Source organism: Colletes gigas, unplaced genomic scaffold, assembly GCF_013123115.1.
Source record: "Colletes gigas isolate AHSC1104 unplaced genomic scaffold, ASM1312311v1 Colletes_gigas_Sc00010, whole genome shotgun sequence".
NCBI lineage: Eukaryota > Metazoa > Arthropoda > Insecta > Hymenoptera > Colletidae > Colletes > Colletes gigas.
The window spans coordinates 3,713,396-3,726,977 of record NW_025106639.1 but is presented as its reverse complement, the minus strand read 5'-3'; the positions used below and the strand labels follow the sequence as shown (position 1 = coordinate 3,726,977).

Below are 13,582 nucleotides of genomic sequence, written 5' to 3'. Positions count from 1 at the left end.
GGTTGGGCGGTCGAGCAGCTTTGTTTACGGTAAAGTTACGCTCGCGGTGCAAGTTCAGTCGAGTTCCCCCGTGTCATTGGCCTTGCACGGCGTCGTCGTTCGCGACGAATTGCGAGCGAGGAAGCGTGTACGGCGCAGAAGTAATTACCGAAGCGACGGAGAAACGCGCGTCGTGGATGGCGCGAGCGGCTTCCTGGCCGGCGGTAGTTCGCAAAAGTTCCCTGAATGGGCTCCGGGAGGAGCGCTAATTATTGTTCCCCATAATGCGGCCAAATCCCTTCGAGTTTCGCGCGACTGTGAATTATTTTTGAAAGGGTGACGAATAAAAGCGAATTCCGCGCCGGAGAATGCCTGAACTTTGTTCGGTAACATCGCGGCGTCGTTAGGCGATATTCCGCGTCTCCGGATTCCGTACTTTTCCTAGACGCCCAAGTTCCGCGACGACGAAAAGACCTCGCATTTTCGATTACGCCAGCCCTTCGCGGTCGAGGGCACCCGGATCTGGGCGGAAATTATCGCGATTCTTGCGATTCGAATTTAAAGAAAAGAATCGTTTGTCTCGATTCGTGGAAATACAGTTTGGGAGGACAAAAATATTTTTTAAAGGGTGATGGAAAGTTGGACGTCGTTAGAGCGAGTTCCTGTTCGACGAAAACGAACGAAAATGAGAAACCGTGCTCCAGTTTCCATTCGGTTCGCGGCGACGTCTTCGTCCGCGTCGCGGATAAGGCGCGCCTTTATCGCCGCGGCGATACGTTTCGTCCTCAATTTTCCGCGATATTGCGCGGCGAAACGGGCGGGACCGCACTCGAGAAAATCCTTTTTGTTCCCGCGATACGCTAATACACGTATCCGGTCCCGCTGGCTTTCAGCGGAGCTCGTCGCGCGTAAAAGGAACGGGGATCCCCGGCGTTTATTGCCTCCTCGGAGATTGTTGCCGGGCGAAACGCAAAAATGGTGAAGAGGTCTTCTCGTAAGCCGTGTAACCCCGCGACTATTTGCGTTTCGCCGGGCGAAGTGTACCCGCGGATGATGCACTTTTCGTGCGGACACTTTCCCACCGAGCCACGGTCTCCACGGGCGCCCGGAACGCTAAGTAAAAGCAGTTTACGGAAACTTTTTGGCACGATTGTTCCCGGTACGCGGATACTTGGACGTGGATGGAAAATTTCGCGGAAAACAACGTTGGGATCTCGCGAATGAATCGGAATAAAATTGGTCGGGCGAGAGATCAAAGATCCGCGTTTCAGCGTGAAGCGTGACCCGATTTGGCCACGCGCTGCTTACGATCGAAGTCGGACGAGACGCGATCTAATTTTCCACGATACGGTTACGCGTAATCGCGTTGTAATTACATTGTAATCGCACGGTAATTATCGTCGCGGTGCGATCGTAATCGTAGTTCTTCGGAGCGTGTAATATCTGGTTCATTGTCTTGCAATTACCGCGCGATTACGGGTCAATTACGATGCGATTTTACGTAATCGTGTCGTTCCCACTGCGCTCCTGTACTCCCCCAACATGAAAGTTGGTCCAAAAATAAGAGCGCAGCGTCGTTCGACACGAAGCTGGTATCGAGCACCGAATAAAAATTTCTACCAGCTGCCGCGTTTAAAACAGCGCTGTTTACATCCGCTCTATCTTTAACGCGAAAGTAGTTTGGTGGTCGGGGAACGACTCGAGAGATTCTTGTCCAAATACGAGAAAGCAGCGGTGTTTGAACCGTATGAAAAAACAATAAGCGTTCGTACGTGAATGTTAAAAAAAAATTGGTAGGCTCGACGTCGATCGATCGCGTTCGAAGGGAGAATGGCGTAACAAAGAGTCCGGAAAAACGAGAGCGAAAGTCCCTGTCGCGAGTCGATCCGTCGCGGGGAATAATCAGCGTCCGCGCGCGACCGATACGACTCCATTTTTCCATTTGCAGCCCCCCGTTTCTTTCGACGCCTAACCCCTGCCACGTTTCCCGACGGTCCAGCCCGGTACGTTCGAAGGCACAATTGCCTGGTCGCGCGCGCCCAGTGCAGGTGGTTCGTGAAAGTTGCATGAATGGAATGAAAGAAACGGAATGGAAGAGGGAATTGGGTAGATATATCGCGGAGAAAGAGAGGCGGTCGAGGGGGAGGGGGGCAGACAGAATGATAGATGTCCAGATAGATAGATGGATGGATCGGTACGGAGAGAGAAAGAGAGAGGCGGAGGTGTCGGTGGAAATAAATCACGCGCGGCAGAGGAATTTACTTGAACGCGCGATTGGTCGTTGCCGGTGGCGATAATCGACGTTCGTGATACTTCGCTGGAGAAGCTCGAACGTTTGCTCGAGGTGTATCCTCGTGATTTTGACGAGCGAGAACGGGACGAAGGGAGGCAGAGGTCGAGATGGAAACGGCGTGAAAAATACGAGTTTGCTGACGCGCGTCGGCAACGGGCCGTTCTAATTCGCGTCGATTCGCGCTGCACAGCCGCCGCGTTGTTCCTGACAGCTTACACGTATACGCGGAGATTTCAAAATAAAACCGTCAGTCGGAGGAATTTCCTGCGTACGGACCGACGCGATACGATCGAGCAGACGCTCGTAAACCGTTAGTTTCAATCAACGGGGTAAACGGTTTTCTATCCGAACCCCTGCCTGCTCCAATTCTCGTACTCTTGCCGATACACGGGCCGCGTATCAAGTGGGGAAAAACCTTCCCGGACCTCCAGGAGCTTAGGAATTCCGCTCGCGGCGCGACTACGTCGAAAAATACTCAGACCGCCCGAAACTCTGGATCAGAAGTCCTCAAAATGGTCCGGAATACGAAGATTTTCATGGCCGTCTAAACGTGCTCTTATATCGAAAAATGTTCCTTCGAGATCAGTATGTTGCTGTGTAATAATGTTTGAATAAAGTATTATTTCACCCACGAAATTGAATATATTTTCGAGGGAAAAGGTTCCCCGAAGATCGACGGGTCAGAGTTTAGCAACGTTTACCGTAAAACCTCGGTGATATCGGTTTCTCGAGAGAAATTCTAAGCATGCAGGGAACGGGTGAGAATGAAAGGATTAGGTTCCAAGCTCTGTTTAGAGGAATGCAATCCGCCGCTCGTGCCTTCTGTTCCGATCAAGGTGAACGAGAACGGGATGCGTGAGCGGTCACGTAGGTCGATACGATTGAAAAGCACCTGCGACTTTTTTCTACTGTTCCAGGTGACTTCTCGTTGCACATATACCCGGTGGAACTGGAGGACGACGGCACGTACCAGTGCCAGGCCTCGCCCACGAACGACGGCCAGCCAGCGTTACGCTCGAGATTCGCCAAGCTGAGCGTCCTTGTGCCGCCTCAGAAACCGAAGATCCTTCAGGGCGACTTCTCCATCACCACCGAGGACCGGGAACTGGTGATCGAGTGCGTCAGCGTCGCTGGCAAACCGCCTGCGGAGGTAAGATTCTCTATTCATCTTACGAGGAGGAGGGGAGGGCTTTGAATATCCGAGTGGTTTCGAGATCCCTTCGCGGATTCGAGATATTTTGTGTTTCGTTCCAGCTGGCCCGCGTCGATTTGGCCATGCCTTATCTACGATGGCTACGACCTACGAAAATCTTATTCATCGACCCGGATAAGGGAAACAACTCCCCCCCGGGGAAAATGCATTTACAAATTGTCGCGCATACCCTCTGTCCAAACAGTCTCCAGGCTGCAATATCTTGCAGGAATATTTATCTGACGTTTGTACTTGCGAGAAAAGTACAGGTTGAGACCGGTGATTTTGGAATTATTTGATGCTTTAATAACGTTCGAAAAAATCTGCCATCCAACGGGAGGGAATATTTTGACGGATATCGACCGAGGAGGCTCGACGGTTTCTAAAAAAAAAAAACTGTTGGAAGGATGGACGGAGCGAACCTGTTTGCCAACGAATATCTGGTTCATGAACGTTACAAAGAAATTCAAGCGTAATTTAAAGCCGCGAACGCCAACGAGTCATTAACGGGGAGCTAAGGGCCGAATAGTCCGTCCATGAAACGAGAACTAATTTAAAAACGGAAAGGTCGTGGTTGGCAACGTAAACGATGTAGCGCCCGAGGGCCGCAATAACGCGTTAAACCGTATTACGTCGGACACAGAGTTACCGCGCGAAAGCTCTGTCCTCTACGCGCGGCGTTGACAAAGGGCCGCGTTTGTTTCCCTCGCGGTGGCTCCGGGAAATATTCTTCAAACGCCTCGCGTACGACGTAGCGCCGGCTGCGGTGTACGCTACGCGACGAGAGCCACGGCGATGCTTTTTGGTCGATGTTTTGGCATTCGTCTCCGGGCGGCGACGTGACGACGAAAAACGCTTTTAAAACCAGGCAGAAGCGTAGTCGACGAAATGGCAGCTTGACCGAGTTCGGATACGCCTCGAGGCCCCGAACGACCGCGACGCTGGAAAAAGGGAAAAACCACGGATCTTTGAGGATCGCCGCGGACTCCGCGTTGCATCGCGGGGAAAAAACGCGGATAAAAGGACCGTGCTGGAGGGGGGTGAAAAAAGTCCGTTGCAACGACCAACGTCGAGCTTCGATTCTGCCCGTCTTTGTCTATTTACTTTTGCGACCAGAGATGTTTTTCCACGCACGTACACGACGCGATGAAACGACAGCCAGCGAACGCTGCGAGTCCCTTTCAATCCCGTCCAGGCACGATGCCATTTGAATAATGGTATCGTTAATCCCTTAGCAACGAAGTGCTCTGCGTACTTGATGGACCGGTGATGCGTTATCGCGACGGCGTACCGGCGATCGAATTATCGAACGCGACGTTTCCGAAAGATGCTCGATTAACCGCTGCGCTCCAGAATTTTGGCACGTAGAACCCTACGCTGAGATGCGGTTTTTAATTTTTATCTCTAAAGAATGCCCCTATAAAATGGGATTCACAAATGTAAAAATATTGTACGAACTATGAGCCGGGAGTGAAGATTTCTAGATCGATCGACTGAGATTTTGATCTTTGCTATCGTAACTACTGTCTTACGTTGTTAGAAATTCAGAATATTATTTTATGCTACTCTAATGTGGAGAAAAGATTTTTGTTTTCGGGAAAATCGAGTCTAAGGAATCGTGTGTGACTATTCGACTATTCGCTTCTTCCTAGAGAATAGTCTAGCTTCACCCTTGAGAAACATTTGAATGAGAGATTCTAGAGGCCAAAATAAGACGAAAATCAAGAATACCAATTTGTTGATTGAAGCTTCGTTGAAAAATTAATAACTTTTTTAAATTTGTTCAATTTGTCTACCTACGCGAATTTTTATCTCGAAAGTGTGTAGGAATTCGAGGGTATGTCTATTCACCAAAAATGATTGAAATTGACCCCTGCAATCAAAAATAATTTTTTCAGAACAATTTGAAATTTTTTTTTTCGGCGACAAATTTAGGCACCTACCTCATGTCGATTTTTCTTAGAAACTCGTTTTTCGCTCTACAGAAAAGTTGTTTTCTACTTTTTTGTAGGTATCTATGAACTCTAGTTCCTCCTAAAATTTCAATGAGATATATTCACTATTATAGGAGTTATAGTCGTTTGAAAGTTGGACCACTTTTATGGGGTTTTTCTTAGTTTACGGGGTCAAGGAACAACATTTTCAATATTGTTAGAATTTCTACATATTCTGCGTCAAAATACGCGTCAATTGCATTTTGAAAAATTGAAATCGTCCAATCCGTTCGGAAGTTATGGCGTTCTAAAGGTACGCACGAAATTTAAGGGAAAAATTCGATATATGGTCAGGCATTTTCGGTAATTAATTTTTTTCTCGAAACTGCGTAGAAATTCGGGGGTATGTCTATTCACCAAAAATGATTGAAATTGACCCCTGGAACCAAAAATAATTTTTTTAGAATGATTTGAAATACTTTAATTTTGTCGAAAAATTCCTGTACCTATTGAATTTTTTTCTCGAAACTGTGTAGGATTTCGAGGGTATGTCTATTTACCAAAAATGATTGAAATTGACCCCCGCAACCAAAAATAATTTTTTTAGAACGATTTGAAATATTTTAATTTTGTCGAAAAATTCCAATACCTACACGAATTTTTATCTCGAAAGTGCGTAGGATTTCGAGGCTATGTCTATTCACCAGAAATGATTGAAATTGACCCCCGCAACCAAAAATAATTTTTTAGAATGATTTGAAATATTTTAATTTTGTCGAAAAATTCCAATACCTACACGAATTTTTATCTCGAAAGTGCGTAGGATTTCGAGGCTATGTCTATTCACCAGAAATGATTGAAATTGACCCCCGCAACCAAAAATAATTTTTTAGAATGATTTGAAATATTTTAATTTTGTCGAAAAATTCCAATACCTACACGAATTTTTATCTCGAAAGTGCGTAGGATTTCGAAGCTATGTCTATTCACCAAAAATGATTGAAATTGCCCCTTGCAATCAAAAATAATTTTTTTAGAATGATTTGAAATATTTTAATTATGCCGAAAAATTACTGTACCAACTGAATTTTTTTCTCAAAAATGGTTAGGATTTCGGGGGTATGTCTATTCACAAAATATGATTAAAATTGAACCCCTCAATCGAAAATAATTTTTCTACAATGATTTGAAATTTTTTTTTTCAACGAAAAATTTTCCGATCGATATGGAACTTTAGACGATAATAACTTTTTAACGAAGCCTCAACCATCAAATTGGTATTCTTGATTTTCGTCTTATTTTGGCCTCTAGAATCTCCTATTTTTCCCAGAGGTGGCCCAATACCCTGTATAACAGGATCTAATGTATAAATTCGTAATATAAAATAAAAACTTTCCCTATACCGAAAAAAAGCTGTTGATTAAGGGTTAAATAGAAAGAGGTGGATGATGAGACTGTTCAGTGTGCACGAAAACAGTTTGGAGAAAGATCTTGGACGATAGCATCGTCGTTATCGGTGCGTTGGAAATTCCATTTGGCGACGCGATCCCTGAAATCCGACGGGATTCTAATTTCATCCCGGGGAGGAAAGGAGGGGGCTTATTGAATCGATGACGTAATAAACAGCGGTGCGCGGGGATATCGATGATGCGTCGTTAATGCGCGGGCCGATTCGCGACACCGCGAACAATTTCGCGGCGAGCGGGCTCCGGCCGCTAATTCACCATTCGTTCGGATCGCGTTGCGGTCGCGATTGCATTCGTTAATACAGAAATCCGTTTTCGATCGCGTCGCGCGCGCAGGGGGGTGCCTTTCGGCCTAGATAAATAACGAGTCGCGGGGATGGTTGACGACGCGGGAAACCCGTCGAAAAATTAATTAAATTTGTTTCGCGGCCGTTCGACGCGCCGCGGTCGCGCGCGGTTTTTAATTAAAATTACGCGCGAATCCCGCTGATTAATACCGTTACAACCCGGGAACCGTTGGTCGCTCGGGCACGGTGGAAACCCACGCTCGAAACGGCGGCGAACGTTTCACGCTCGAGCAAAGGGGTGAACGAGAACCGATCCTCGGTTCGATCGAGGGGGCGAGTTTCTTTCGCGAGTCGTGCGCGATACGTACCGTATTCGGCGATCGAACGGTCTGCCGCGCGGGATTCAATTATCACCGCCCACTATGCTATCGTTTGCTCGGCCATCCGATCGACGCTTCTCCGGTTTCATAAACATTATCGTCCGTCCGACGACGAAAGCGTGAAAACGATCGTACGAGTATCAGGTTTGAACGAGCTTCTACGCGATGAACCACGGTACCACCGTACCTCGAAACCACCTCGAGCACGAACGACCGTCGGAATTTCAACCCCGTGGTCCGGGCTAACTTCCAACCGGTTTATAAATTAAACAAGACGGGTAAATAATCCACCGACGGGCTACTTGACGCAATAGCTGGCTGGAGAACTGAAAATTCTGTTACCGCACGTTTTATAAAATTATTTTTAACCCTCAAGTGGGGCTCTCAATCTCGACCGAATTATTTTTACCAAATTGGTAAATGGAAATCAACTCTCCTTTAAAGCGTTTAAAAAGTAATGAACTAATGGAGGATTACATAAATTTTCAAATAATCCACTTAAAGCAACAGCAGTGGATACGAGACAAGGGGCAATATAGAACAAGTGGTGAAATGGAATATGTCCCCGGTTTAAATTTTACACTCTAACTAATTACGTCGTAAATTTATTCAGAGGGCCAGCTTCCAACAATTTTTAATGCTGGGTTAGCCAAAGGACTCTGTGAAAACGGGTACTTTGCGCCGTTCCAAAGTTCGATCACGGGGTCAAAGGTGCCCCGACCATCGTAGCGGGAATGAAAGCGGCAAAGGGCACGGGCGGGGTTTCTTTGTCCGAGTTTCCAGCAAACGTTTCGCGGCTCGGGAATTATTTCGTTGCGTCCAGAAACGGAGCAAAAACCGCGGTAATCAACGCCAGAAGGTAGATCGTTTCGCGCACGGTCCATTACAGCGAAACGCGGGGCGACATCGCGCAAACCGTGACCGAGCGAGCTTATTCACCGCGCGCGGCCCTACACGAAATCCCCCAAAACCGCGAGCCGACAAAAAAAAATATCGTCGCCCGAAATATAGTTACTCTCCGGTTCACGTCGGACCGAAAAAAGGCTCCTTTCCCTGTCCGTCTCTGCGCTCGAAACAAAACATAAAAAAAAAAAAGAAAAAAAATAACAAAAAAATACCTCCGGCCCCGGAACAAAGAGGAACACGGGGAGAGCGTAATCGCCGGGCGAGCAGCGTCCCGATCCGTTGTAATTCGTCGATTACGCGCGTTCCCCGGTCCTCGGCCGTACGGCTGGGAAATAATCGCGAAAAACCGTCGCAAAACTCCGGCCATTGTTCGTCCGTTGAAAGCTTTCGCGGTGGGAGCGCAAACGCTCTTGGATTGATCCGCGCGATAACGCGCGCGTGCCTACTTTCAATCTTTTTTTTCGAAAATCTGCTTCCGTCTCCAGCCTCTCGAACGCCCTGTTCGTTGCTTCTTTCGCTACTGCGTGATAAATAATTAAAAATAACGTTGGAGACCAACGGGGGGATTCTCGATCTTCTCGAGTGCGTTAGAGAGATCTAGATAAGATATCCATCTCTTTTACATGCATTAGTACTTTAATAGTATTAGTGAATTAGTAATTTTCATCGAACAGAAGATAGAATGCTCTTGGAAACAGATTTTCTTTCAAATCGATACCGTAGTTAATTCCGGAGAAAGCGATTATTTACGAAAAAATGGCACAGTAATTGTGCAAATACCCTGTAATAACTATAAACAATTTATAGTCTAGTTTTATCCCATATCAGTCGTATGATCAATAAGAAGTGCTGAGACTACTTGGGGTATGTAGCGTCAAAGTAAATGTGAAGATAAACATAGAAAATAGCAAAAATTGTAGTGGCTGATATGATCATTGGATAGAGGTGTTAATGCCTACGTATGAACGATTGGACCCAGATTGGAGTCTGTGTGCAACTTGCACGAGGATGCATAAATTGCAGCGTCATCTGCGTAAAGTGGCGCGTTGGTGTCGCGTGGTTTCGAGGAGTCGTTGATGAATAAATTAAGCGGTATCGTCGGGCCAAGGATGGGACCTTGCGTCGAACCCGTGAGTCGACGCCATGTTTGACGGTGATTTCAAGGCGATCCGTTAGAGACAAGGGTAGCATCGCTAGGAATAGAGCGTGGTAACGTGCTGCAAGGGCCACGGGAGCCCCGATAGAAAATGTTCGAAGGGTAACGAGGCACGAAACCCCCTACGACGGAGCCGCTGGGAATGGAATCGCGAAGCCAAGGCCGCGGGGGGGCTCCCGGTTATCAATAACGGGCGAAACCTGCTGAACCGCGAACGGCAATTATCGTGCTGCTCGCGAAGCGCGTCGAGCACTCTGCCTCGCGAACCGTGCGAATGATAAAAAATGAACGACCACCGGGGTGGAGAAACCGTCGGAGGAAAGAAGACGGCTGGGGTTTGTTTGTTCGTGGCCGGACAATCGCGATTGCAAATAACAGCCGCGCAATCAACGACGCTCTCGCATCGATTACAGAAGCACGCACGGTTAACGGATACGTATCTGGCGAATAATTTCGCAGCCGGCCCCCGGGAGCCTCCGGAGACCTCATGAATTATTTCATGCTTCTGGCACGTTGGCGTGATGGGTTCCAACCCGAGATTGCGGAGGAATTCCTGAGAGAGGGAGCCGCGAAGGAACGACAAACTGCCAGAGGAAACGGAGATTGGCAGAAGAAGACCAGTTTCCTGCGTCGAAGATCATTACGGTAATTAAAACCGGCGGTGCATAATGACGGGGACACGCACGGAACCGGTCGTTTCAAACCGCCGGCGTAAAGTTATTGCGTACGGGGCGTCCGTGGTCGCCGTATCGCGATCGACGTGGAATTTCGCGAAAAGAAATGAAATTAATTTGCCGATACGCGCAGGCGAAAAGCTCCTCGAACCGATCGATTCCGCGCGTAACGAATCGCGCGGCGAATAAACACCGGTCCAGACGCGCGGATGCTTTGGATCATTACCTTCTCGAATTGATTTTGAAAATCAGAATGCCCGTTTCACGGTCGATTAAGCCGTTTCCCGCGACCGCGGGACAATAAAATACCGGCTCTATAAACGTCGCGCCGCGGACGAATAAAATAAACCGGCGTTTTCGAGAATGCATAATTTATTAAACGGGGATACAAAATTGGAAGAATACGGTCGAAAGGCCGCGGTTTCCTCGTTCCTTGTTTTAAACATTCCGTGCCCGGCAAAGCGTCGAACCGACAGGGACGATCGTTATACGGGCATTTGTGCGTTTCATTTAAATGAGCACATATATTCCCGGGGCAAACGCGACGCCGTTTCCATCGGTCGGGCACCGTCGTATTCACGCGTTTCAATGCACCGCGAGCGATTTCCCTCGAAAATTCCCGCAGTTTTTTCGCGGTCCGATCGGAAACCCCTCGACTTTTCATCGAGCCGCCGCTTTATTCGCCCCGTGTATTCTACGCCCTGTATCTCGCTTCCGCCGTTGTCCCGCGATACACGCTTTAAACGCCCGAAACTTCGTCGATCGTCCGTAGGGGGGAAAAAAAGGAAAACCAAACGAGCTCCAAGAATGGAAATTCCGCTGGAATCGACGATAAAAATCCTCGACGCGCCGAATACGCTTATTAGCTATCGTTGGAACGAACGTATCCAATTTGTCTTGGAAAGCTTAAACAAAGGACCTTGTATCAGCAAGAAACGGAGAAGGAGAAAAATGATAAAAAGATTAGAGAAGCCTTTTAACGAAAATGCGTTGATGTTAAAGACAGATAGATCCAAGGTAATGGAGTTTATGGCTACAGGAGGGGCGAGGAAAGAAAGTAAACTAGGGGTGAAAGTAAAAGAAATTAAAAGCGGGAGAAAGAGTTTTCTTATCTGGCGATAGTTTTTAAAAGAGATGGAGAATAAGTCGTATAAGAGATAGAAGAAATGTAACGATGGAGCAAGTAAACTTAGGGACTGTTTCGAAAAATGTATATTTGTGTTTAACTAACCTGAGAAGTTCTATTGTGTGGGGACGGAGATACATTGGGCTATAGAAATATGTAGATCGGAATATTTGATATTAAAAGAATCAGAAGCAGTAAAAAAGGGCACTGAGTGTGGAAAAGGTGCTAAAAGAATGGAAGATAGGATCTTAATGAAACACTGCCGGATGGAAAAAGAAAACAATCTAATTAAGACGAGTAGCGAAGATAAAAGGAATCGTTTGCTAAGAAATGCGTTCGGTCAACAGGGTTTGGGGAATTTGGGCGAGAAAGGGATGCTGTAAAAGGGATCTCGAGGAAAAGAGCAAGATATAATAGATGTCCACAAGAGAAATGGAGAAATTTATAGTATATGTACAATTGTACCAAGAACATTGCTGAATGGATATTAAACTGTAGAGAATGGAGTGCTTAGTAAGTGTAAATAAATGCCGAAAGCTCCAAATTGATTTCAATGGCAAATCATTCTGCCACTCGACTCCAAAGCGTGAATTGAAACTAGAAAAAAGCTAAATGGGTTTCGAATGCCAGCGTCCAAACACGAAACGTTAAAGGAGACATTGTTAACCGTTGGCAAGAATACACGCCTCAAGCATAACACAGCCATTACCGAAAACACAATCGGTCGAGAGCATTCGAAACGCACTCATTGTCGGAGCATAGCGCAGCATATGCATTCTCTGTTATTTGTAAATATACGAATCTTGTTGAACTACTCTCTTGGTAAACGTTTCCACGAGGAACGCGCCACGTCGAAACTAACCCTCGCGATATTAGTTCCTGACGAAGCCATTCCCTGCACTAAGAAACTACCCCAAACGCAGCTGTGAGGCGTTCTCGAGGGCAACAATGGCTAACGAAAATACTCCAACGCTCAGATTTACGATTCTCCAACTCGTCGAACGCTGAACCAATATTTTAAAAGGGGGAATCGCGTTAGTAAAATTAGGAAATATTTTATCACACGTTTTCCAGAAATTCTACCGGAATTCTTCGTTCGTAATTTACGTTGCAACTTAGCGACCGTCCCCCGTGTTTTTCAGGTTAAACGAGTGACACGAGTTCTTCGACAAACGTTTCATTAGGTTGGCTGTGACGGCGGGAATCGATCGTTAGAAGTTCCGCGAATTTCGCCCGGGGGTTACGCGACTCCTGACATTTTTTTTCCACGTCGAACTCGTCGAGAACTCCGACGCGACGGGGATGAAAATTTATCCCATCCTACCCATTAGGGGAGGAGACGAAAAAATCGTGCTTTATCCTACGCGTGCTTTCTATTTCGTACTAATTTCCGGGCAAATTAAAATATGGGAATAAAGTAATTAGTTGCAAGACTTTCAACATCGATTGCTCGATCTTTTCGATCCTGCACGGTATTTAGATGGTCACGCCGGCTGTATAATTCATTAGCCCCGAGGCGCATAAATAAAAAGGATTCTCTCGAAAGGTCGAGCTCCGCCTCCCCGTACGAGTCGAAAATTAATATTAAACAGCCCTCAGGAGTCGTATTTTAGCCGGTGAATCGACTTATCGCGGTTTCCGGGGCTGTTTCAATTATTGCGCGCCTCGCACGACTTTTCCAACCCTTCTCCTCGATCCATCCCCGCCCTCGACCATTCTTCTTTCTCTCCAGCCCCTTTTCTCTCTCTCTCTCTCCGACGTTTTCTCGTAACTTCGTAGTTCCCGGAAGTTTCTTTCATATTGTTGCAGAAAGTTGCCGCGAAGGATTGCCAAGTTTTCCTCGAGACAAAATTTTAATATCGCTGTCGCGCTCTTAATTCTATTACCGGGGATCAAAGGAAACGTTTTCTGCCGGGTTGGCCTCCGGCAGCAGGCCATGCAAATAGTACGAATTTAAGGAATGAGAAACAGCCCACCGCCCCCGACGTTCCCTCGCCCGGGAAGCTGCTGCATGCATTCATAAGAGGCGACGTCGCGAACGTTTTATTAAAAGGATCCCCCCGGCTAGCGAGGCCCCCGATAAAAATTAGGGACGAACGAGACCGATACGGGTTAAACGCGATTCGACCCCTGGATACGGGCCAATCGCGGCTGCAGAAATTAACGCGATGTTTGTCCGTCACTGTTCC

At 47.0% G+C, this 13,582-nt stretch overlaps 1 protein-coding gene across 1 annotated transcript in view; it reads left to right on the top strand.

Annotated features, from left to right (window-relative positions):
- Positions 1–13,582, top strand: part of LOC122398018 (irregular chiasm C-roughest protein-like) — a 213,692-nt gene that overhangs the window by 178,703 nt on the left and 21,407 nt on the right. Inside the window, exon 3 of the mRNA XM_043397594.1 lies at positions 3,190–3,422. Within this exon, the coding sequence (XP_043253529.1) occupies positions 3,190–3,422 (233 nt within the window). The remainder of the gene's footprint in view (positions 1–3,189; positions 3,423–13,582) is intronic.